Below are 27,004 nucleotides of genomic sequence, written 5' to 3'. Positions count from 1 at the left end.
CTAGCACATTTTGGTATTATGCATTGATATGATGCTACCAAAAATACAAAAGGCAGTAATACATTCTGTTTAATTCTGGATGTTATCCTACATCAACCTTTATACTACCTTTCAACAGCATCCTCCTCTCCTACATCTCTTCGTCTATGACTGAACAGTATTATGTAAACACAGTTTGTATTTACCGTATCTATTCCAATTTTAACTGTCCCCCTCCTCATCCTCAGAGGGAATTAATCCTTAATTTCCTGAAGAAGTCCTGAACTTCTCAGAATTTAGGTGATCTGTCATGTTCCCTGTTAAGGTGGTCAAGTTTGTATCCAGAGGGACATAATATGCTGATGCCTCTGAGGCTGTGCAGCATCTCAGGTGGATTGGATGCAGTTTCTTATTTACATTACACCCAGGGGCTGAGTGTGCTGCCTTAACAGGTATTCAGTTCTTGCAGACATACTTTTTAGTGTAGGAGGTTTCTTCCAATCCCACTGCCTTAAGACTAGGAATCTCTTCACTGGAATTGGTTTGTCAGATCAGGCAGCAGATAGCCAGATGGAAGATTGTTTTTTTCCCCTGGCCAGACACACACAGAGAGCACCCTGGTGGTACTTCCAGAATGTAAAAGAATAATCAAAAGATGTTTACTGCTTCCAGACAAAGCAGGAGGAGAAAAGGCAAGTGGGCTGCTTCTCTCTTTCATCTTAGTAGTAGAAGAGTGCAAACAGAAGTAGAAGAATGCAAATAGAAATATGCAAAAAGGCTTGCTTCTTCCAAGTCATGTCTGGAGAACATAGTCCATGAAGATCATTCAGAGATGGTGTATAGAATTCATCCTAACAAAAGGGCTCAGCAGGTGAGCCAGATATGTCTCTGTCACATATAAATAAAAAAAAACCAACAGCTTTAGAAGTTTCACTGGGAATGAAGATGATGGAAGGTGAAAACAGGTAAACTTGCAGAGAACAACACTATAAGTAGGAAAAATGGATTTTTGGAGAGGTCTATTGAAAGGAAACCTGTGGTTCATCTGGTAAAGCAATAACCAAGATGAAATGTGGAAGTTCTGGAGAATGCCAGGAACATTAGCAGGTCTCAAATGTTATGAAGGTTAAATACTAATCTTCCTAACAAAATCATACATGTTTTCTGAGGATGTGTGGTTTGTGTGACTCCTGTTCTGTAGCAAAATCACTTTTCAGATAAGGATCTTATTTCCATGGGATTTACTTTAACTGGAAGTGACATATTAATATGAGGTAATACAATATTCTTTTCCATACAGAGATTGCAGTGTATAAAATCCATCATTTTATGAAGTCCCTTCTCAAAATGATGTGTCCATATGATCATACACATGTATCTGTATATGTTTATATGTGTTTAAATCAGCAAAGTAGGCAACTCAGTACCTTTTATTTTGTAGTATAAATTTTTCAGTAGGAGTCCATCTCAAGAGTCATAAAAATACCATGCCAATACAGTTTTTCCATTTTTTTCATAAACCAAAGTTCCTTTCAAATATGTACTAGCTTTGTGCTTAATTTTGCCACATTTTTCTCAATCATCATCCGTCTTTTTCATTTTGGAGAGCTGACTGTTTAGAATTAAATGTGCTTTTAAAGATGGTATATTGCCTAGAAGTATTTTTGGGCAGACTCTTCTTATACTGGTTGGTGTCTAGTAAAGTATAAGCTACTTAAGAGAGTGGTGAATATTCTCTGGTGCATCAATTTGCAGCATCTCCTGACAGCCCTCACTTGTTGAACCCTGAAGTTATTGCCACTGTAACAGGAATAAGTGTTTTCACCTCATTAGTCTAGCTCACAGTCCAGGATATTAGTTGGGGTAACAATGAAGCTAACTTTATGTGAGGACCCCTGAATGAGAACTGGAGAAGCAAATATATCAGTGGACATCTTTTCTGCTGGTGGTGCTGTGAAAGGTGGTAACCTCCAGTACAAGGAATGAGAAGGCAGTAGACTCTTCAGATGCCACAGCTTAATTATTCAAAAAGTGTCTGCCAGAGCATGTGCTTATCTGAAGTATGTCTTTGGTGCATCAGTGTATCTATTAATTTTCCTAGTGTGTCATGATACCAGTATTCAGACAACCCAAAATCACATGGGACTTTTTTCTTCTCCCATATGGCAATAAATGCCATGTTTTCTTTCCAATATCACTCATAGCTCTTTCAGCTGTGCAATTTTCCAAATATCTCCCCCTCTCTGCTGAATCACTGCTGCATGGAAAACTGTTTCTCAGCATGTATAGTCCAGTTTTGTGTGCTGCAAAAGCCTGTGCTTGAGGAGTTGGGTATCAGGGTGCAGCGAGGAGTGGCTGTTTGCAAAGGGCTCTTTGACAGGACCCTGCGTGGCAGCAGCACAGGCCCAGGGGTGGCAGCCAGGCTCAGCCCAGAGTCTGGATCCCCAGGCAAGTCCACAGTGATGAGGCCAGGCTGGGACATCACACTGACCCTGAGCTTTGGCAGCCAAACGTCCCAGAGCAGGGCTGCTCTCAAGGCATGTACATTGAGCATGCAGAATTGCCCATGTGTGGAAGTATTTGTTGGATCTGGCCTTTGAAGTAATACAGGCAAATAATACTTGTCTTATTGATGAAATCTGTGAGAGAACAGAAATTGCTGTAGTAGTCTACTGTTTCTGAATCTGCACAGAGAGTGTTCTGGGGTGCATGTTGCATGATGTGTGTTTTACAGTGTCAAATGACAGATGTGCTCCCAGGCACAACCCTTGCATGCCAACGTACTCTGACTCTGGTTATGGCACATGTGGTATTGTTCACAGTTCACTGGAGCAGGCTTCTGAATAAGCAGAAGTGATCAAACCTAATTTTTTGGGTATCATAGGCTTGTTCTGCAATGCTGTGTACTGACAAGGGAGAAGCTAATGTAGCTGTCATGAACTTGCCCCCACACATCCTTGTACCATTTTGATTAAGTCAGTCTAAAATGGTATACTTATTTGGTATCTAAGTGATCGTGTACGGTGATATATGAGCTGGGACCCTTCTCTTGCCATGCTGCCTTGCTTAAAGGACATGTGCTCCCCAGGCAAAGGGAACGCCTGTACCATCATGGGGTGCTTCCCCTCAGTGTGCAGAATGAGATGGCAGGCCTGTGTTTATTCTTTCACCGGCTAGCGAAATGATATTCTGGGGAGTTGAGGAGTACAGATAATGATGAAGGCACGCAAGAGTTCCTCCTTTCCATCTGCTCTAAAAGATTGACTTCATACAGTCAATTTCTGTTTGTTGAGATAAAAAGGTTGTAAAAATCTTAGGAAAATTATAACATTTATTCCAAATGAGAAACAATTTGTGATACTCTAGAATAAAGTTGTGGTCTGATTATGCTAGCTTATCTGCAAATCCACATTTAGCAAGTTTTGTCCAGTTTGCAGAACAAATCACTGATAAAAAATGTTGCAAAGAAGCGGAGAATCCATCCCATTCACTTTGGTTTTATTAACCAGCAGCTATGAAAGCCTGTTATAGCTTTTTAAAAAGTTCCTACAAGTAGGTGTTATTTTTAAACTTTGGAGTCCCTATAAATCAAAGCATGTTTTACCAGAAGTTTCTGTCTTCCTAAGTAAACATACTGAATGCTCTTTTTTTCTGTGGGAAATCATTTTCCTCTTCTGTGAAGTATTTTGTTAAATTAGGAAAACCTTGCAAAAAGTCCTCATATGATGATAGTGTGTGAAAAATGTAAAAAATCTTTTTTTTTTTTTTTAGATGAATGAGTTTTTCATTGTTTTACTGCTAATAGCAAATGCATTTCAAAATCAAAATAACTTGTTAGAATCCACATCTTTATGCTGCTACTGAAATTGTGTTTTGATTTCTTTGACATGATCCCTGATTGCTGTGAGAAGAATCAGTTCAGTATTTTTGTTCTTAGATTCCCCCTCCTTTGTCTTGCAGCTACTTGTGGCAGATTCCATTAACAATTGCAGTAGGAAATACGAGCCACATCTCATCAGAGGCAATTATATGGGTGTCTAACAAATCAGGTAAAAATAAACTTTCCTCCCAGTGGAATCTCATAAAGCATACTTGTGTTTTCCTCAACTGTTTCTTTGGAATTGATCCTAGATAATTGTTTAGCTGCTCTGCACCCAGTGTTAGCTACTTGAAATGAATTACAAAAGGAAGAGCCGGGAAGGGAGGGAGGAGGAATGAAGGATAAGCAGCAAGCAAGAAGATTTATAATTATCACAGACATTACAGTATAATGAAAAGCTTTTACATAGAAATGTGTTCCTAAGTGCTAAATGCTTTGTATTTAGCAACTTATATCAAATTATTGATGAATGTAATTCAATTTATTGATTTATAATAGTTAAACGTAATATTTTTGTAGCAAAGCATCTGATGAGTATGACTTAGTAAATGCAAATTATTTATAATTCTGGCATTTTGTAATTCCAATCCACAATCTAAACCAGGGCTAAGAAATGTTTACTGCTATTTAAAAGTTTTTATATTTATCTGTCAAAATATTTGTTATCCCTATTAGATAACCAGATACCGGACTTTGAAATTTTATTATTCTGCTTACCACTTATTCTCTCCCTTCTCAATTCTTACATGATCATAAGAGCTGTTGTCCTGAGAACAGCCAGGGCTGGATACCAGTGTTTTTTCTTTCTTTTCTTGTTCTTTCTTTAAAAAAAAAAAAAAAAAAAAAAAAAAAAGGAATCCTAACATAGAAATTTCATGAAATATTTCTCTATTTCCTTAGCAGTTCATGCAACATCAGCTGACAGTTTTGGACTGGAATTGAAGTGGATGAGGAAAAAATATGAAGACTTAAATAGAATGAGTATAAGGATGGGAAAAGAAAGTGCCATGCATCCCCTTGACACATGGGCTGTAGCAGGAGAAGTGACCCCTTCTTGTAAAATTTAAGGGGTGTAGAGATTCCCCCCGACAGAAATTTAACTGGAGAGAGGAATGAGTCAAACTTGTGTGTGTCTGTGTTTTTCCGTTTTTTTCTCTTTTATAAGTTACCAAAAGGTAATAGTTTGATAGAGCTTAGCAAACAGCAGAAGCAGAAATGATTGGTATAAGATCACTGGAAATCTGAGTAAATGGACTTTCTAGTGCTTGAAGGTACCTGTTCCTTCATCCTGACCATTTGAAGCCCATCAGAATGTAGGATGTTTTATGCTGCTCCCATGTTGTGATGGTCTAAAAATCTAAAAATGTGCCTGGCACCAGGGTCCTTTTCATACCTGGGAAACATACCCTAGTCAGAGCACACTAAGATGCTGTCTCACTTTGCAGAGGTGATATTGCCATACTTTTTAATATTAACACCTCAGGAATACTTGAAAACCTCTTTGAGCTTTCACAGTCTGCCTTAATGACCTGCTCCACTCTTGTCCTTTAGGGCTTGATTGAACTCTCATTGAAGTTAATAGAAAGATTCCCATTGACTTCAGAAAGAGTTGATCTCAACTCATCTCATCTCATTAGGTTGTACATGCATGCCTCCTTCCCCTCACTCCTGCCTTGAAAGTTCAGTATATCACTATTATCTGCACAGTTGCTTCCTCATTGCCTTTTACTTGCAGAGCATTGTGGAGGAACAAGAACATAAAACCACTACCCACCCTTTTAAGATCTGCTACACCTATCGGAATGCCTTAAAAAAATCAGCGAATTAATGATGGCCAGTGTGAGCAATGATTTTGGGGTTACTGTTATGTAGAAATTGAAGAGGAACCTTTCTGAATAATGAGTTTCCTGTGTAGAGAATCAATGCCACTGTGATCTATTGTCATTATCTTTGTTATTCTTCATTACTTTCTCAATCACTCGTCTCATTAAAATGAGACTATATACTTATGAACATCAAGAATGTTCTCTTGCTTCTGTTTATTGTTGTCTAACTCACTTGGATAATTCCTCAGCATACAAAAATCAGTAGGAAAAGCCCAAGATTTGCTTAATATTTGATTCATTATGTATGCTGTTATGTATCGGGGCTGCTGTTGATGTTTTTGTGATACTCCTAAAGATTTCTGCAGCTTGTATGTTAGTTTCGGGGAGATCCGAAAGGAACTGTGAGACTGGAAAGGGCAGTTTCCAGGACTGATTTGTGTTGGCAGGAACTTCTAAATAAGTGGCCTCTTTTATGGTCTCTGTAATGATGAATGAACACAATGTCCCCAATGTTTTGGATCAGCATCAAACCAATAGCAGGTAAAAAGTCAAGGATCTGCTTTGATCTTAGTCCACCCCTACAAGACTTCTTTGCAAGGCTTCTGCAGAGAAGTTGGTGACTGCAGAGAAGCTGGTAACTGCTGTTGTCTAAGAGTACTAAGTATGGAAGCACAGTTTCTACACATTTCTAATAATCCATCATGTTTCTACAAATCCAGGAGAAGGATAGACAGTGGCCTTAATGTCAGGTGAAGATGTTTAGCTGCCATCCATTTCAAATAGGTGAGCAAAGCTGTGGAATAAGGCATACTTGCTGTTCCCTGGTCATGAGTGTGCTGGCACTCAGACTCCAGGTAAGAAATATGACCCAGAAGATGCTGCTGAACTGACTGAAGCAGTTTTACAATCTGCCTTACTGTCATTTCCATCCTCACCTCCTCTACCTTGACTGATTTGTTTTGTCCCGGAGAAGTACGCTTCTGATGGAACTCTCTGCCTCTGGTAAAGTGGATCATTCAGACTCCTCTTAGTATCTGCGCAGGATTGCCAGAAGACGGGGAAAAGAAAGTTCAGCAGGACAATTGCCTTCTGATCAGCAAGACTCGATTTACTATATCATGCTACCTGCAACTAGATAATCTCTGTTTTAGCTGTAAGCCCCTTAGTCTGGTTTTCCTCCATGGAGCTACAAAGAAGACAAGCTGCTTCCAAGGGGGTTGATGATTGTCCATAGGGTAATATTGTAAAAATAATACTTTATTCATTTATTTATTTATTTTATGCTGAGAGTTGGACAGCTGCTGAACTTGACCTGCATTATTTCCACACTTCCTTTTTTTATCTTTCAAAAATGGGAGGAAGGGAAGTGACATGATGTAAAAGAAATTAATAGGTCCTGTTTTATAACTTTAGCCAGCCACGATGAGGAGCAGGGATACAAGATCTACAGTTCTGGCACAATTTTGATAGGGTGAGGCAAAATTACTCCTTTTATCCCAACAGCTGAGCAAAAATCCTAACAGGAAAATGCTGCTTACACTTGTGTAATATCACCTTAGATGTTAGCTGTTCCATCATATAGGAATGCTGAGGAATGGAAGGATACTCTGAGGAAAGACTAAGTGTAACAGAACATGATCATATTTGCTGATATGATAAATTTACTCTAGTGTTCACAATACCAAAATATTTTTTCAACATGGAGCTAGGGCACGTGAGATGGAAATAATTTTTCCTTCTGGTTTGCTGTCTCCCTGTATGAGAAGATATTGGAAAAAGTTTTGTAGTATTTAGCTAAAACCAGTATCTTTTTACAAAAGAATGTGACTGTGATGAAATTCCTCATGGAACATTTTCTTGGTCAGGAAATTTTCTCTTGCTGCTCTTGGCATGAAATTGTGTTAGTCTCGTGCAGTTATTTTTACAGGAAAATGGAGTCAGTTCTACCACCAGCATAAACCAATTTCTCAGTGTGCTTGGGGTTGTATAAAATGAAAAGTTAAACGAAAATAACAACTGTGAGTCTGAACACTTGAAGTGGTATTAGAACTCTCTGTAGCCCACGCTTTTGTCAGCACTGGAATAGGTTCTTGCAGAGGGCTGCCCTTCACCCAGACCTGCCTTGCAAGGTGGTCATGCTGCTGTGTGGAGGAGCAAGCTTCCATCATTCCTGCAGGTTTTGATGGAGTGGAAGTTGCAGGAGAGCTGTGAGAGCTTGAACTTCAAGCCACTTGCAGTTAGCACCAGCTGGAGGATTGTCTCACACTTCTAGAGCAGAGAAAATGAGAATCAGACCCTGACTGTTTTTTTTTTAAGTTCAAAACAAGTGTTGTGGAAATTAACCATTTCCTCCTAAATGTCTTCTATACTTACGCAGCAAAACTGGAAGTTTCAGAGCAGTGTTATTTTCTGAGGTATCCAGGTAAAACATGACCATGGAAAAACACTTTCTGATGGAAGAAGATTAAAAAAAATCCCTTTGATCTTGAAATGCAACTGTGTATATATTTTAGAGTGAATTTTAAAAGGTGAACTAAAACCATCAAAGGTAGATTTCTTCCCAAATTAAATTTTTGTTGTTGTTTAGAAAGTCATGAATGGTTTAATATAGGGTTTGACACTGAATGACTACCTTTTTCCTAACTATAATACTTTAAATGGGAAACTAATAAATGTGTTTGTGATAAGTAGAGAAATTGCACAGGTGTATAGAAATTTTCAGAGCTATAATCACCAAGAGAAATAATTTCTTTTATAAGAAGGCATGAGGATCGACAGACTCAAACATCAAATTCCAGTAAATTATAGGGAACTACGTGGAGCACATGCATCCAACAGTCCCTTAAAATAACCACCTGCTTATATGAGCTGGAAAGGCATGAATGATTCCTGTCCTGTATTTCAGGAGAAGGTCAACACATGAATGGTCTTATTGAAAAATAATAGCACGGGGTTATGGTTGGATTTAAACTGACCAAAACAGCAGTAGTGCCATCAGGCTTTGAAATGATACTGCTCTCTCTTAAAGCAGTATGTAGTGGAGGAGTTCCACAGCTGTTATTTATAAGATAGGCTATTTTAAAGTTTTCATATTTGACTGGCAAGTATCATCCGGTACTGTATTAAAGCATAAGTAATTTCCTCTCTGTAGAGATCAAAAAAAATACAAATAGTCAAATAAGAAAAAGTTATGTGTACTTTTTTCTTTTATTAGACCTGATCGTGAAAATTTCTATTTATTGTATTTTTTTTTTCCCCCAGATATTTTTAATGTGTGTTCATAACACATTTGATAAGTTTTTATTTGTCATAGAGGTACAACGATTAATCTGATATAAGTAGCTACATTCAGCTATGGTGGCATTTAAGAACTAGTTTGCAGAAGAAAAAACATGAGCAGAAAGCAGTGCTACATTAACACAGCAGGTTCTACTGTGTACAAGCAGTCTCTTTCTGACCCCACAAAACTCCTGAACACCCAGGGAAATTCTAAAAGTAGTTGTTTCCCTCCACAGCCTCTCTTAGCTACAGAAGTGGGTATTTTTTCTGTTGCGTTTAAGAAATCCAAGAAATTGATTCAGTGTATAGCTGAGATTTAGCAGTGACAGGCTGTATTCACAGCACCACACTGAGTAAATTAAATAGGATAGAGTAGATCTAGATTCAAATTCTTTCTCCTCTCCCTGTTTTACAGCAGGTATTTGAACTCAAGCCCTTCTAAGAAAAGTGCTTTTAGCACTATGGTGTAAGTTGTTACAATTTTTTACAGTATGTCTACACATGTTTTTCTTTGAATAAGATAATTGAATGTACACAGGAATCAGACTTAAGTCTTCTCTGTGTAGGCTGGACATGAGCAACAGGTGATTCTGCTTTCAGGGCCAGTGAAAAAACTATTTAAACAGAGAAACAACCTCAGTAGAACAGTCTATTAGAAGTTGCTTAGGACTGACAAGCACTGTTTAACAAACCTCTGTGGAAGGAAGGAAGTTCGGTGTTAAAATTGTTAAAGTTGTGGGAATTGTTAAAGTTGTGGTAATGCTGGAAATCAGGAGTCCGCATGGCTACAGACTGTAAATTCTGAGCTGGAGAGACATCTTTATGCAATTTGGATGGGATGTAGGTGCCCTTGTACTTCCAGAAGGCTGAGTTTAGCCAGAGCCTGGCATATCTCCTTAATGAGCTGGTCTAGGTCCTCATACAGTTTGATTGCCTCATACCTTTCAGTTTTAACTACCTATGTCTCTCCACCTAACACTTTGCTTACCTTTTTCAAGGCTAGGAATCATGCAGAGTTGTAGGACTTAATTTTGTTTGTTTGTTTGTTTGTTTTTTCTTTCTTTCTTTTTTTTCCTCACATAGTCCTATTTCTGCATATAAAGGACGTGTGGGTACTTAATCAAAGATAACTAATACAGTGGTCTGTATGTTTTTTTTCTCAATCATTTGCATAATTAGACTGAGTTGTTGGAAGTCAATTAGACAAACCCTAAAAGAACAGTAAAAATGTAATCGAATAGCCAACAACTGAGTTATTTTAGGCTTAATATTTCTAAGAAGGGTATTTTTAAGAGATTTTAATGATGTCAGAACTACCTAGGTGAGGAGATGACTTTCTTTTCTAATCCTTCAGCTTTTTATCTGAATTCATGTGCATAAAGCAGCTCCATGAATTTAAAGATAAACATATAATTAGGTGTTTTTAGGATTGTATCTCACTCCTTTTTGTATTCTTTGCACCTTAAGACTGCAGTTATTTCTGTGTTTGCTAGAGATATTTAGTCAAGGGAGAAGCATAACTTTTATCTATAGTTCTAGTCATTTATTATTTCCTCAGAAATTACTTTTTTACAAGAAAGGCTGTAAACAAATCCATTTCTCTAGTAAGTCTAGGAACTAGATGGTGTATGTGAATTGTTAAGACCATATTGTTAACTTGTTTTTTTCCATTTGTTACTTTCAAAGAATTCAAGCATACAAAACAGTTTCCTGTCGGAATTACATTTAAAACAAATTTGGCATATTTCTTTTTTATTTTTAAAGTACATGAGGAAAGCATTCCTTTCGTCAAGAACATAAACACTGGTTTTATTATAATAGAAAAAAAATTGCTGAATTTTTAGAGAGCTCTTTCTCATAATCAGTTACGTCAGAATAATTTGCTAAATTGAAGGATTATTCAAGAGACATAGAAGCCTGATGCTTCATTCTATGATGATTCTTCCCATAGTGAAAAAAACATGTGGTTCCGGGTATTTTGTTGTTGGAATCCCTACTTTTGTGAGTAGTGATGGACTGGCTGACTTCTAGCTTGTACAAGTAATGGAATAAATTCATACTTTCAGCCCATAAGTGCTTACTTAAAAAGAGGGGAAAGAGGAAGAATGGGTTAGTTGATACAAGGTTAATTGGTATAGTTCTAGAGAAGAGCTTCTCAGTGGTTAGTAGCTTGGAACTCTATAACTGGAAATACTTTAATTTAAAATCCAATAACAGAAGCTTTATTGACTACATGCAGAAACACTTAAGATTATTTATTTATTTATTTATTTTGAATCACAGGTTGAGTCTTCTCTCTAAAGCAAATCCATTGAATAATAGAATTGTACTTCTATAAAGCTGCTGTAGCAGCGCCAGCGTCAGGGTACCAGACTTAAACGGGCACTTCTTGTATAAATGCTATTAACTGGAAAAAGACTCTTGGAGTTCTTTGTGGATAAAAGGTCTCAGTAGAAGCCTCAGCTGGTATCTCTACATGAAAGAGATAAAGAGAAATATTAATTAACCCCACTGCTTTTGTTAGTCTTTGAATCAATTTTACTATCTTTCTGCAGAAAGAATTTAACAAATACGTTTTTAGAATTTTTTAAATTCAAAACCAAGTCAATTCCTATTTTGTTCTTTGTTTCCAGAACACCACAGAATTCCTGCTTTGGAAGAGGCAAGTTGGTTGCTGGGGAACATCAACCAGACCGGCTACTTTAGAGTTAATTATGATGTTAGGAATTGGAGGCTGCTAATTAATCAACTAACAAGGAACCATGAGGTAAGTTCCTCTTCTCCAGCCCTAAAATCTGCTTTTATATGTGAACGTTCACTATTTCATCACCCTAAATGGTTCCATTTTTCTGGTTGCTCCTCATAGGTTATCTCTGTCAGTAATCGAGCAGGCTTGATCGATGATGCATTCAATCTAGCCAGGTATGTTTGCCTGAAGATAATTTATCTTCAAATACATTCTTGCAACAACTCATACAATCATTAGCTCAACAGCTGAGAGCATTTTGAAGTTAAATATGTTTTAAACACACTTTAGTTTTCCTCCCCCCCTCCTTTTTTGTATGGTGCATAAACACGGTCTGTAGCACACTCTTGATCAATAATTGCCGTAGGGTATTTCCGAGTCTAGAGAGGTCTGATCAATTTTGCAGCAAGTTTAATTTAACACTTTGGAGGTAAATAATCTTTTTCCACTTTTTTTAATGAAAAAGGAAGGTGTTTTTTTCTTCTTCTGTTTCTCCCTAAAGCACCCATTCTCTCCTCCTCCCTCTCCAACCCCTCCCCCTCCTTTTTTTTCTAAGAATCCCTTGTGCTGTATTTTATTTGTGGTGGAAGGCACCTTCAAGATTCAGATTTTTTTTTTTTTTTTTGCCTTGACTTATGCTGTTATATCATTTTTCCAATATCCTTTTCTTGTAGTCTGCTAGAACAGACTCTTTTTTCTGCATGACGTTTTTCACACAGAATGTAAAGTCAGAGTTCTGTTGACCATTTCTGGAATTTATACAGCTTTTTGTGTTTTATTATGACCAGAGTTATGTAATTAACATGTATAGTGCTGGTTAGGTAATGCCTTCTTTATGAATTGAGACAATGAAATCATTCCTGTTTTGAAGTCGATACATCCAATATGTTGGTCGTCAAAGTGAAGAATGAGAAGAAAGTAGTGGAACTTTTCAAATTTTGAGATTGTTGAGGTCCCTGGGAACACTGCATCAGTAAAACACTATGATGTCAAAGGCTGTGTGAAAAGAATTCCTGATGTTACTGGCTTTTCCATTTGCTAGTGTATTTATAGGCATATTTGAGCAGGGGCTTGCAAGAATTGGCAGTACTGAGGTACATTTCACTAGAAATGGTCACCAGAGATTTTTGAGATTCAGGCACAATGTCACGCAGAAATTATGGCTCAGTGATTTTCCAGCTTCACTGCAGTAAAAAACAGTTTTGTGCCCTACCACTCTGTTCCTGCTGCCTGTGCTAGCCTGAATATATGACATAAACTAGTGATTAGTCCTTACTTAATAGCCCGGAGATGTAGTAGAGAAGGAGGTATGACAGGGAGAGAAGGAGACCCCTTTTGCTTTTTGCACTGCCTTTCATCCTTGCCTTGTATCCTCTTCCCATTGGCAACGTTACAGAGTTATAAATAGGTTATCATTTCAGTGATCCAGGTAGTCCTTGGCTAGTAGAATACTGCAGAATATTCTGAAATACCTAGACTGTTGAAAGAACTAATGCATGTTCAGTCAGGTAACAGTCTGTTCCTTTTTTTTTCTTTTTTTTTTTTTTTTTGCAACTCAGAGCTGCTTTATGTCTAATAAAACTGAAATAATTTGCAGTTATGCAAAATCAGTATGTGGCTTTCTTCTTCATGAACTGAATGCAGTCATATGTGGCTTGGCTTTACAGAAAATCTAGGCACTGAAAAAACCTGTTTCTTAAGCTGATTCCTGTAGGTAGGTGTTTTTCTTCTCAGTCAGTACTGAGCTCTAGGATGTATTCTTCATAAAGCATAACGGCAAGGTCTTGATTAAAGGCCCAACCTGCATAGTCTGGCCAAGTTTTTCTACCAAAAAAACCACCAGACATTAGATAAGAAACATGTTTTCATACATACTTTCCAAAGCTGTTTTATGGATATTGGATCCTGCTGCTTTTTCACAGGTAACTATGCCGGAACACTGTAAGTTTTTTTGCAAAATTTCATGTTGTAAAAGCTTAACTTTCTTCTGTTAATGATGAATTGCAGTGGATGGCTACTGCATTTGTTACTCATACACCGTGGAAAAAGTAGTTGAGCTAAATATTTACACTATAGACCCATTTGTATATGTAGATATTGCATAAGCAGAAATAATCTTCTAGCAGGGATGCACAGATAGGTTCCTGCTTCTTTTAAACCTCTGACTCCTGTTAGTAGTACTGCCTTACAAGCAGGTCTGTGTGTGACAGATTTGGTTGAAGGAGGGATCTAGAGAAGTAGAAACACATATTTGCAAATAGTTAAAAAATACAGTTAGTATTCAAAGAGTAGCAATAGGATATGTGGATTTGCCTAAAAGTGGCAGATACTAGAGTATACTGTTCTTAATCCTTTCTTTTTTTTTTTTTTTTTTACTTCATCTATCATCTTTCTAAAGAAATAATAATAAAAACAAAAAGTAACTATACTTGAGTATAGTTATGTTTAAGATACTCTAATTGGCTGGCTAGCTGTATGGTACCTTTCTAAGAAGTGTTTGGCATTTTTTTTCTTTTCATTTCCTCTCTCCCAGGCAAAGACAGACCAGGGACAGACCTACTTTTTTCTCTGCTCCTTACCATGAGCAGGACTAGAGAAGCATTGAGAGTCTGTTAGAAGAGTTTTGGGGCAGACCTTGAGAGCAGAGCACCTGAACTTCTGGGAGTATGAAAGTGCATGTGAAAACTCTTGTGGGGACAAGCAGTGGAGAGTCGCACGCTGATGCTGCAGTACAGCACAGCAGCTCTGCTGTGACAGATGCACAGCAGCATCCCAAAAACAAGCTCTGAGGGCTATCAAAATGACACAGAGCCTTTCAGTTTCCTCAAAAAGTCCATGTTCAAAAGGCCATCATTAGCCTAAAGGCAGCCTAGCTTTCCCCTCTTGGCTGCAAAGCACAGTTCATAAAATCATTTTGCTTTTTGTCAGAGCAGTACCATTCTTCGGATGTTACTAGTCTTGTGGATGTAGTGGTGATTCTATCTTATGTCCAAGGCACAGAATGCATTTCTCCCTCCCAGTATAATGTTACATGGTGGGGAGATTAAAAACAGGCAATTGTCTCTGACTGCTACATGAGAAAAAGTGAGTAACCGTATTGACCTATCACAGAGGTAGTAATTGGTAGTTTAGACTGACTTCAGAGAAGACTGGCTGTTTTAAAGGGTAATTGTGTCCTCTGATGTGGTCCCTAGTGGTACTGATAGGTTATCATCTTGTCTACCACTATAAATGTATGTACATGAGTTGAGAGAGAGAACTGTGGAATATATACTTTCATTTTAACACCTATGTATTATTTTCAGTAATAAAATAATGCATAAATGAAAACATAACTTCTTAAATCCACACTTGTCCTTTTAAAAACAATTTCCAACATAAGCAGTTCTTGTTACTGTATTAAATAGACCGTATTTCTTCAAAACACCCCATCCTTCATAGAGATTTCTGAAGTACTCCCTAGTGTGTTGTTGAACTTGATACAGATAATGTCCATTCCACAGCAGAAAGGTTTGACTCAGTTCTTCCAGTGTCCTAATATGGTAAGTCTTGATATGATATTCCTATACATTAATGCTAATTGATTTTGTTTATGAAACAAGTACAGATCTTATTTTTAGTAAAATTTAATAACAATGATTATGGAGAAAGCTGAAAGAATATTATTTATTTTGGAGATTTTATTCTTTCAAAATGTTTGCTATCCTTTTTATTGTCCAGTATAATGATTTCTCTAAAATAAACATAAATGAATCGTTACCTCCAAGGAATATATTAAGCTCTATAATTTCCTAAACTTTTGCCCATTTTATATGTAAATATATTCCTTCTTCTTTCTTGGTGCATTTTGGTTCCATAAAATTAATCAAGCAGGGTTGAGCAGAATAATAACAATAAAAGAAAGCAGCGGTTTGCCCACTGAGTTTGAATTCTCGCAAGCTTGTTTGTTTTTCAGACTTTTAAACAAAATTCTGTTCTCGGCTGTAGTACGTGCATACACTCTGCAGATCCAGAGTGCTGTAGCCTTGGCAGTAACATAGCTTACGGAAATACGTTCCCAAAATTCTTGAGCAAGAACAGAATCTTGGTGCTCTCTCTTCCCTGCTTCTTGAAGGTCCTTTATCTATTTAGAATGTTTTGTAAAGGATTTCAGAACAATTTGAAACTAAGTTGATTGTAGCAAATGGAATGTATTGATGGTAGACTGATAAAGAGAAGATGAATGGAACTGTGTATCTCTTCTAAGCTTTAATAAAGGTAGTTCAGAGAGCTCCAATAAACAGTGTCACAGGAAATAAGAAAGATCCTACGGTTTCTTGAGAGTGTGAATAATGTTGTCAGCTTCTCATGTCTTTCTCATTCCTTGGGGTAGGGTGTTAGCGAATATGTGAGGTGGAATGCTTCACACTTTACTTTAGGTGTCCCAAAGGTAGACTTGTACATCTGAGCTTGTCACCTTGCATGGCACTGACAGGTAATGGAGACAAATAACACTCAGAACCTCTCAAAGGCACATAACATGGGATAAGATAAATTACCCTCTTGAGGTTAGCAGTCTTGTGTCTAGTTCTAGTTCCCTAATTCTTCCTTGCTGGACTCTAAATCTTCATATTCAACACCACTCGTTAAACATGTTGAATTAATCCAATATTATGTCAAAGAAATACATCTGGTTTGTACTCAGTGTTAATCAGTATTGAATCAGATGATTAGATGTGATTGTGGATACTTATTTTACTCTCATCTAAAATAGTTATTGCTGTTCTGGAAGAATCCCTTTTGTCTCTTGAACACTAATGTATATCTAATACCCCTTGTTTCTGCCTCTGCCATAGGCACTTACTGTGTTAAGGTGATAGGTGCTTGGTCTGCATGCCAGTTTCTCAGAAACAAGGTTTTGATGCCGACATTCTTCCTTGCTGTTGATCATTATCTTGCCTTCTGTTCTACCATGAAGAGTCTGTGGTGGAGTTCTTTGGGTGCTCAGATTTTCGTGACTGTTCCCTTTTGAGTCACAGGCCTAACGACAGCGTGGAACATGCCAAGACTAAACTCATTGGTTACACATTAACAAAGGCCAAAGACAATATCTGACAATAGGTTTTGCATATTTCCCCACCGTATTTCTTAACTGGATTAATGAGAAGTCATAGAATCATTAAGGTTGGAAAAGACCTTCAAGATCACTTAGTCCAACTGTCCACCTACTGCTAATATTGGAATATCGCCTACCAAACCATGTCCCTAAGTACCACATCTACCCTTTCCTTAGACACTCCCAGGCATGGTGACTCCACCACTTCCCTGGGCAACCTGTTCCAATGCTAAATACCCTTTCTGAGAAGAAAAATTTCCCAATATCTATTCTATAACCTTCTCTGGCACCAAGGTCAGGCTGACAGACCTGTAGGTGCCCTGGTTTCTCCTTATGAGCTTTCTTATCGATGGGTGTCACACTAGCAAGTTTCCAGTCATCAGGGACATCTCTAGTTGACCAGGACTGTTGACAGAAGGTGGAAAGCAGCTCTGCAATCATGTCTGGCAGCTGAAGTGGTATTCTTAAATAATTATTCTTCTCCAGGGATGCTTCTGTGTCCACATAAGTCTTTGTTGCTTCTTCGTGGCATTCAGTTCTGTGAGCCTGCTTTGGAAACCAGAGAATAGGAGAGAAAGTCTGGAATGCAGTGAAAAACATAGCTCAGTATCTCTATCACTCTGACAGTGACTCCATCTTTGAGGAAGTGGGTGGGAGAATTAGTAGATCTGAGTGAAGACTGTTCTTATGGGCAGCATAGGAAACAGCCTGGCTATTTTGCAGTGCTGTTTCCTGTCACAGATTAGGGGAGAGAAGAAGCTGTAGTCTCTACAGATTAAGATTTTTCTTAGGACAGTAAAACCTGTGCCTGTAGACTTCACAAACACAGACAGCTATGTCAGAAATAAGCAAAGACAAAAGCATACCTTCAGAATTATCTGTGAACTAAGCAGCTTCTTTCTTCAGATAGCTTTCATGAAAGTTCCTCTCTTTCAGAATTTTATTCAGCAGGCCAAAATCAGGAGTCTGATGCAGGTATGTGATGAGTTATAGTAAGTGTTTTCCTTCCTCTAATGAGTTCTTGACTTGCTTCTTTCCAAGTTCTGAGTTCTGCTAACTCTAGAAAGCCAAAGTCTGAGGATAAGGGAAAAGGCAGTGTCAACCTACCTTTTGATACATAAATTCAGATTCTTTCCCTGCTCTTAGTAGATTTTTTATGTCCAGAATGTTCTCTCAGCACCAGTGCATCCCTGAAATGTGTTGTACAATTTGCTTCACTGCTCTTAACTACACAACAGAATCAGACACAAATGATACATGACTTCGATAGCAAAATTTTTCGCATGCTTACTGTCAAGAGTCACTTTGATTCTTCTTTTATGAACATATGCAAACATAAGCTGAAATGTATATCTCCATGTAAAGCAGATATCAAGGCTGTGATATGTCACAGAACATATGGACTGACATACAGCATATGGAATGAATGATGGCTACCTTAAAATATTTGTGGCTTTCTATTTCCTTTAAAAAAGGCACAGCTGCTATGGCCCATTGAGAGAGTATTTATGTCAAAGAAAATACAACAACTCTTGTAGGAAGCAGTATCTAAAACTATTGCTTGTGCGTTGAACCACCACCACAATTTGTGACAGTGAAAAAGAGTTTGTGTGGCATCTGCTGAAATAATTTTGTTGAGGCCTCATTTATTAAAATAGTAAATCTATACCACTATTAATCAAGCATGATATAAACTATCGATCTAATACGCACTCCATTAACTAGTACTCAGAGGCACTAATTAAGGGAGCTGCTTAACATATCTGTTTTTTGTATATGTTGAATTATCAGCAAATGCTACCAGGAGTAATAATGAGGGTTGGGGTTAAACTGCACACTTTATTCATTTAAATGGACACTATATGACTGTTGGGTTTATGAATAAGCCAAGTCAAATAAGGTCAACAACCCTGGATATGGCTGCTGAAATTCGGAAACATTTTGAAGTACAGCAATTAGGCCAGATGAGAACTCTCACTGTTGTTGCTACTTATTATCTAGACCCAACATTTTAAATGGAGCCTTGAATACCTTGACTTTTCCTGACATTACAATGAACAAGACTTCGAGTAATACAATCAATTGTAACATGGAACCAATTATCTTAGATATGTTGGAAGACTTCAAATGCTACAATAAATGAAATCTTAGCCTCTGGAGAAGGAAAACTACAATGAACATCACTTCAGCTCCATGGTTTAATTCTGATATGCCCATATTTGCACCAGCAACTTCAAGAAAATAAATCCTCATATTTATCAGTAATAATTTTGGATATTATATGGAAGCATAAAAATTAGAGGTTTAATTACAGGATAACCAGAGTTGTGAGTCCCACTGGCCAGCAATTGCTTCAGTGTAAATGGTGGTAATCCCTCTGCTGTTTTTTGGCATCAATACTGTCAGTGGTTCAAATAGGGTTATTGATCTTTGCTACCAAAATTTGGCTTTTGATGTCGAGAAATAAGATCAGCTAATAGTTAGACAAATGATGTTGCTGCAAGTAGCTGAATTGTCAGGTGTTTTTGCCTGAATGTCAATACTCTACACCTGGGGTTTAAAGAATAAGGAGAAGGTTGGTTTGGGTTTGTTGTTGTTTTGGGGGCTTTTTTTGGAAAGGAAAGGAGAGGAGAGGAAAAAGGAAAGGAAAGGAAAGGAAAGGAAAGGAAAGGAAAGGAAAGGAAAGGAAAGGAGATATGAAAAATTATAGTGCTTAATAATAAACTCAATTCTGAGTTTGCTCAAACATACTATTATAGACGTCATTGCTCATTGAAAACTTAAGGAGTAGAAGGGCTGTTTCATTCTGCCCCTCCCAAAAAATCATCACAAAAGAAAATAGATAATACTTTTAATAACTGAATCATGTGAAATTGACCCCTACTAGCTCCCTGAAATACATTCAGATTTCACCAGTTAATTTAAGTGAGTGACTCAGTTTGGCAAAATCAAAATCAGTTTGGCAATAATGAAAAACATGACATTACCCAACTTCATTACCCAATTTAATCTTAATTTTAAACACTAATATCATTCCTTTTCATCTTGCACTCTTCATCTGTTTTAGTTCCTTTTTTTTTTTTTTTTTTTTTTTTTCTCTATGGGAAAGAAGAGGAAAGGAGAGCTACTAAACCCAGTTTAAGGAAAATTTTTGTTGTATTTTTGCAACTGCCAGTTTTTAAAGGTTTGGTTTGTTTTTTTTTTTTCCCCTTTTTTAACAGAGGTGATTAATTAAAATTAACATTAGCCTTTGCTTATTTGGCAAGTCTAAATCTATGCAAGATAATTTAAACCATGTGATTACTCTGATAATTGCAATGAATTTGAACTGTTCTATGAAGGATGCTTAAAATGCTCTTGTGTGAAGCTAAATGTCACTTGAAGAGTCCTCAGATATTTTGCATGTAAGAAAACATAATAATAAGCATGCTTCACTTAAAACTGTCATACTCTCTGAATCCTTTGATGTTGGAGAGGTTGAATGCAGATTAAATTTAGCACTTAAAATAGGCTTGTTAGCCAAATGGTCCTGTTACTTACGAAAATGCAGATGTGCATTCCTGTACTAGTTATGTGGAAGTCTACAGCTGTTACAAATAATAATACCTCCATTAAGTCACTCTGGATGCCTTAGAAAAGCAGAGTCTTTATCTGGACCTAAGTCAGCCCAACTTTGAGAGTGGAAGATGAGGTAGATCAGGCTTTTACACTCAAGTTCTCTGAGACTTTGTTACAGATTTCTCATTATGAGAAAGCATTATTCTTCCGTCTTTCTTTCCTGAATATGAATGGCAGGCATCTTAAGTTTTTAATCTTTGAATTTCCAGACTTGTAGAAGTGAGACGTTTCTTCTCAGAAAGAGCAGTCATGCATTGGAACAGGTTGCCCAGGGAAGTGGTGGAATCACCATCCCTGGGAGTGGTCAAGGAAAGGTTGGACCTGGTGTTTAGGGATGTGGTTTAGTGGGTGACATTTGAAGTAGGGTGATGGTAGGACCAGATGATCTTGAAGGTCTTTTTCAACCCTAATGATTCTATGATTCTAAGTGGAAGGTGACATACATGACTTCAGGAGTTTACTTACCTGTTGCATGAGTTGCCTTGCTGAAAGCTTGTTTTCTGTGTCTGGGTTCAACATATCGGATTTGCCACAGCATTGCTGTTAAAGCAATGTGGGAAAATATATCCTGAATACATCAACAGGGGCCCTAGTGCTCAGTACTTCCAGAAGAAATGAGTAGGGTTAGAAAAAGCCAAATACAGTTAAGTTTCTCTGTGACTTAGTCTAATTCACACACTTAACCATAAAGGTAAAAGAATGAGTCAATGCATAAGAATCCAACTTATTTTAAACTGTGGGATAAGCTCATTAACTTTGTGGGTTAATGAGTATATCTAATTATTCATATATCGTGCATGCACAGAAACAGAACTCATGTTAATCTGAATTGCATATCTATGTTTTGAAGAGCTGCTTTACCCCCTTTGAAATTACCCAAACAGAAAGCTAGTCATGCTTTACACATTTCATAGGAAACAGACGATGCAGTGTGAGTTTTAAATCAGTGGCAAGTAAATCACCTCATTTCCATTGTTTCAACAATGTCTATCAGTTTGCTGCCAGTGTGGATTTTCTAATTTTGATTTAAACACATGACTTATAATGACTTTGTTGGGTGGTGGGACTAAGGGATTTATGGTGCACTTGTATATAGGACTCTCATCACTGTATGGCAACCCTGTCGTTTTTGTGACAGAGTCTGTTTGACTTGTGCTGGATTTATGATAGAAATAATTCAGAACAGAGTAATAATTTTCCCTTGGCAATTACACTACCATTTGGTACTTTGTCCCTAAGGGGAAAATGAATGTGCTGGGATCTGTCCATAAGTTCTGTGGCTCAGTGTAAAGAACAAATCAAGGTCAGAATGCAGCTGAATACACACTGATGTTTCATAATATAATCTAGATCTCTAGCTTTTATCTGACTCATTAACAGCTCATGTAATTTAAAGATTATTTTTGATTGGTGTGGGATTTTTAGTGGGAATTCTTTGCGAGGGATATTTCATTGCCACATTCAGTACTTTCTGTTCATTGCCTCTTTTCTTTATAGCGACGGCAACTGTAGCAGTTTCTTTGGTGTAAGCAGAATATTAGCTTGTTAAAGGGTTGGTGCTTATGATATTATATAATGTCCTACTCCACTTTATATATATATTACTTTTGAGAGGTCTTTATCTGCCTCTGCCCTTATCATAAAAATGGGGAATAACCTTTTCACCACATTTTGTCAGCAGCCTCTTTAAACATGAAAAAACTGCTGGGCCAGGATGTTTGTCTAGAGATAATTTGTCTAGTAACTAAAACAAATCTCTTTACTTGCCTGTGTTCTTTTTCTCCCATTTAGTTCAGCAGGTGACTGAAATCCAGGAACACAGATGATAAAATGAACCTTATGTTTTGCCATATTTCTTACTGATGTTAAAGTTCTCATGTGTTAACAGTGGCTACAGAGAGATTGACATAATGGTAAACAGAAGAATAAGAACGATTATATAGAAAGTAATAAAACAGCCATGGTTCTCAAATGTAATCATTTTGATTAAATTTTCTTTTTGTAGACGTGTTCTTTTAAAAAGCTCAGTATGAAGGAGAGATTGCTTGTACAGACTCTTTTCTAAGCATGGGTTCATTTCTATGTGACCAGTGATGCCAGTAAAAAACCTCTAATCTAAAATAAAGACCCCAGCTTTTTATATTTTATAATGAAGCTGCATAAATATCATTTAATTTTAGGATATGTACATGGATCTGCTAGTACTCTTCCATGAATACGTACTGGGAGAAGGGCTAGAATTAGAATATTATTACCATGCCTGTGGGAAGAGGAGTACTGAAATTATAATGCTCCTATGATATTCATTCCTAGATGCCTACAAGTCAGACAAATTTCTGTCAGAAATGGCATTGATATGAATCTACACTGGTTAGGGAATGTACTAAGTGAGTTCTTAAGGTTGCTTTCAACCATTTCATTCTAGGTGCTGTATGTGAAGTTTTGTAAAGTCTTTAACCTGCACTTGAGAAATGCTTAACCTGAACATTGCTTTTCATTCAGCCACTGTTTATAAATCAACAGCGGTTGGATTGCGTATTTTATATGCTGCATACTTTCCATGGCTATCCCAGATTCCTGTGCAGAATTTTGGTTGCAGATATGTTCTTGCTAAGATTCTCAGATGGCTGCTTGATACATACTGGGAGAAACAATATGATTGTCTCAGACCAGTCATAAGATGTGTCATCACAATGTTTTTGTAGTATTTATGTTTGTTACATGGTTTTGGTATAGCTTATAATCAGTTATTCCCTGAGTGACAGACAATATTTCAGTTTTCCTCTGAGATGGCTAGGCAGGAGGAGAACCTCATCTCTTAGCCCGAGCTCTGGCATATTTGGACTTTTGCAGACAATATCTGATGGTATTTTTTGCTGAACTTTAAAGATAGCAATATGATTGATAGCCAAAAAGACACAAGGAAAAAAAGGATTTCTGTAACTGACCTTCCAGTGTCATTGTTGGAAAAGACTGATAAATCAAGCTGCATGTGTGGAATATGTACAAAGCTTAACTTAGTTTATTTTCTGCATACCTTTGATTAAGTAATAGCAGACAATTTTATGACAGTGAAATTATCTTTTTTTCCCTTGTTGGGAAAGTTGCTGCTGTTTCTTATAATTGTAATCTACAAGGACCTCCTTTCATCCCTGACCCAGCCCTCAGGATTGATTCTGTTGATCTGAGGAGTGGATTTCAGTGATATCACGTGTAAGTGTTCTTTAGGAGTCAAATACAGAAATTAAGGAAATTCAGGAGGAAACAAGAATAGCTCAGTCTTTGCCATAACTTGATAAATTTGGAAGTTAGAAACAGTGAGGTGATGAGAGCAGCAGTTTCCATCGTGAACAGGATGAGTAGCATTACAAAGAATCACAATTATAAAAGTGATTAGGAAGGCCAAAGCTCATGAATAAGTAAAAGATCTCTTTGAGTTAATTTCTTACGTTTCTTTATGAAGAAGTTAAACTTAAAGCAAAAATAAATCTGGTTGTTTTGCAGTGATGATTCCTCTTATGTGCTTAGTATAGAGAGACTTATTTTAAATATGATACTAAATGTCCATTAGCACAGCCACAATAAACATTCATCTGTTTATTCCTTAAGCAGCATGTTCCTAGAGCCATTCCTCTTGTTCCTCGCTCCACACTTTCTCAAGGTAATCAAATTATCAGTAGCTATAATAACAAAATGCATAGTTACATATATGCAACTTTAAGCTAGTTTATCTATTTGTGAACATTTTTCCCAAGGTATTTCTATCTGCAGTCGATCCAGCTTGCTTCTGGCTCCATTTTCTATAGTTATACAAAGTAATAAGACCTAGGATTCACCTTGATGATATTCTGCTGATTCAGAAATAACAAAGGCCTATAAAAACAAAATAATTCCTCTCACTTTCTCTAACTTCACACTCATTGAACTCTGTCCACTACCCACTCCGACAGCTCCATTCTTATTTCACATCTGCTCAGTTCCTGAGCGACTCGGTGAACTCCCCAAGTGATCTTATTTTTCCTGCTTGAGTCTGTGCTGTAACTGAACCTGAGAACAGCCTTGCTGACAAAATGGGGACAAAGATGATATGAAGCATACCCAAGAGTGGGTAATCACGAGGACAGGGGATAGATCATTTTGAAAATTGATACATGAACTCACATCTTTCCCAAGAATTCAAAGGGAAAAGGACATAATCCGTCTGAGAAAGCAAGAATCACAATGACTTGCATGGAAGTGGTGCAGTTTGCAAGGAAACTGTGGATTTGAGCCATACCAAAAAGAGCAGTCTATTTCAAAGATTTTAGCTTGGTAGTTCTTTTATGCTGTTACAGCTGAGATCAGGATTTATCTAATCATAGTTTATTTCTATAATAATCTATATGTTTCTATAATAATTCTTTGTTTGCTGTACTAAGCATTCGAAGTATGCATCTTTTTCCCTAGGCAGTGATAGAAATTAAGGGGACCATTGGCAACCAACAATGACAACAATAGTCTGTGAAGATATATTATACTGTAGCCTATGTTAATTTGAAGCTGGTGGAATCCAACTTCCTGATTTTAAGTGTTTAATGAAACAAAATCATTATCTTCTGTCTAGGAAGGTAGAAAACTCCTCTGGGATTTAAACACATGTATCAGGAGAAGAATAGATCGGTGTGTTTCTGGCAAGTTCACACCCACAGGGTTACACTTTGTGTCTGCAACCTGTATAGTTAAGAAAAAATGCTGTTTTGAAAAAGAAAATGAGTGCAAATCCTAAAACTTGATGTTTCCAGTACTTAGTTCTAAAAAGCAGCTTCCAAATGCTTGTGTCTGTATTGCACTTTACTTGTAAAGCTATTTGTTTTAAAAACCTTCTTGAAACCCTGCTGAACTCTTCCTTGCAGGGAGAGGTGTTTTCTTCCAGTAAAAGAATAGGACAAAATTCTAGCAGATTGATTTATAAACATTTGGAAAAACATAGCTTATATGGAAAGTGCTGAAACATTCTTAACAAAAACAATGTCATTGGATACTATTTTAGTTTAATAAAGTAAATTATTCCAAAATGGCTAGAAGACAAAGCAGCTATGAAGGAGAAAGGAGAACGGAAGAAAACTATGAAGCTAAAGGATGCTTTTTCACTATTAGATCTTCCCACTTGCCTCTGGCCAGTTGAAATGTTCTCTGAAACAAAATGCCTCGGGTTGTTGATTTTATGCAGATTGCTTTCTTTCTTATATATTAGCAAAACAACACCTTCTTTTTTTTTTTTTTTTTTCAATATAAAGTCAGTTACTTCATCATTCGTATATTTTATTGCTACTAGAATCTATATAAATTAGGGATACTTTGTCTAGTTTACTTTCATGTGTGTTCATGCCTTCCTTCATCCAGTTGGTATGCTCGCGTGAGAGACTGTGTTGCTGTTTTTTATAAGATTGACTTTTATGTCATTACAGTGTGATGAGTTTATCATGTTTTTCTGCCTTTTAATTTCATTTGGAAAAAAAAAAAAAGGAAGTCATTTTTGCCTTATCATGTATCTCCTGCAAAATCAATTTAATACTAACTTCGTTTATTGTGCAGAGCTGGTTATTTGCCTCAGAATATTCCTTTGGAGATTATCAGATACCTTTCAGAGGAGAAGGATTTTCTGCCTTGGCATGCTGCCAGCCGAGCTCTTTATCCTCTAGATAAATTACTGGACCGCACAGAAAGCTACAACATCTTCAACGTAAGAGATATATAGTCCCTCTACCTCTCCCACTCCCTTTCCCTCTCTCTCTTCATGTCCCCCTCTTTCTCTCTCTCCTTCCCTTTGCCTACCCCCTTTTATTGCCAACAGTTGAACTATTCCCCAGTTAGATACTGCAAGTGGCCTAGTGTTACTATCATTCTTCCTAATTGTTCTTTATTTAAACAGCAATTGTCAAGCTTTGGTTCATTTGCATTTGAACAGTGATAACTGTTTTTGAGCCCTATGTGAGTAGTGGAAAGAATGGTAATTATTCCTTCTATTAAATATAATAACAAATAAAGTATTTCAACAAAGTATTTCACTTAAAAGAGCCAAAGTAAGCTATTTGAAGATTATCTCTTTTGAGGAGCTACACAGCTATACTTAGATTGATGCCCAAGCTTAGCAAGGACACCAAATGCAGGCATAACTTAACAGGATGCACACAACTGAAGAAAAGATTTGTAGTCATTATTTCATCCAAAGAGCCATGGTGAATTCAATGCAGTCACCTTAATTAACAAGGATTAGATCACCATTGAATCAGAAGCCCATTCATAATTGGGTCCAAAGGGACAGTGGTAGCAACTAGAAGTAGGTAATTAAGATAGACATGACAAACATTTTACCTGGAAAAAATCTAGCTATGCTGAAGCATGCTTAATGAAGTACACAGGATTTGACTGCAGCCAGTGACAAGCTCTTTTTGTTTATTTGTTTGTTTTTTGTTTGTTTTGACTCACAGTGTAGTTTATGTATTCTACGTATTTTGAATGGACAGCATACAGTAATTTTGTGTAATTTGGTAGACATTCAAAAGAAGGAACTCTCTAAATCCAGAAATGTTTAGATGTGC

The 27,004-nt window shown here is 37.1% G+C and overlaps 1 protein-coding gene across 1 annotated transcript in view; it reads left to right on the top strand.

The window, feature by feature from the left end:
- TRHDE (thyrotropin releasing hormone degrading enzyme) overlaps nt 1–27,004 on the top strand; it is a gene marked incomplete at both ends in the record, with an annotated part of 198,963 nt that overhangs the window by 148,546 nt on the left and 23,413 nt on the right. The window contains 4 exons of the mRNA XM_084302453.1: nt 3,940–4,028; nt 11,598–11,731; nt 11,831–11,886; nt 25,998–26,145. Of these exons, the coding sequence (XP_084158579.1) occupies nt 3,940–4,028; nt 11,598–11,731; nt 11,831–11,886; nt 25,998–26,145 (427 nt within the window). The remainder of the gene's footprint in view (nt 1–3,939; nt 4,029–11,597; nt 11,732–11,830; nt 11,887–25,997; nt 26,146–27,004) is intronic.

Source organism: Netta rufina (assembly GCF_964035555.1).
Source record: "Netta rufina genome assembly, chromosome: 1".
Classification (NCBI taxonomy): domain Eukaryota; kingdom Metazoa; phylum Chordata; class Aves; order Anseriformes; family Anatidae; genus Netta; species Netta rufina.
The sequence above is the reverse complement of the archived record's forward strand: the minus strand, read 5'-3'. Positions and strand labels throughout refer to the sequence as shown.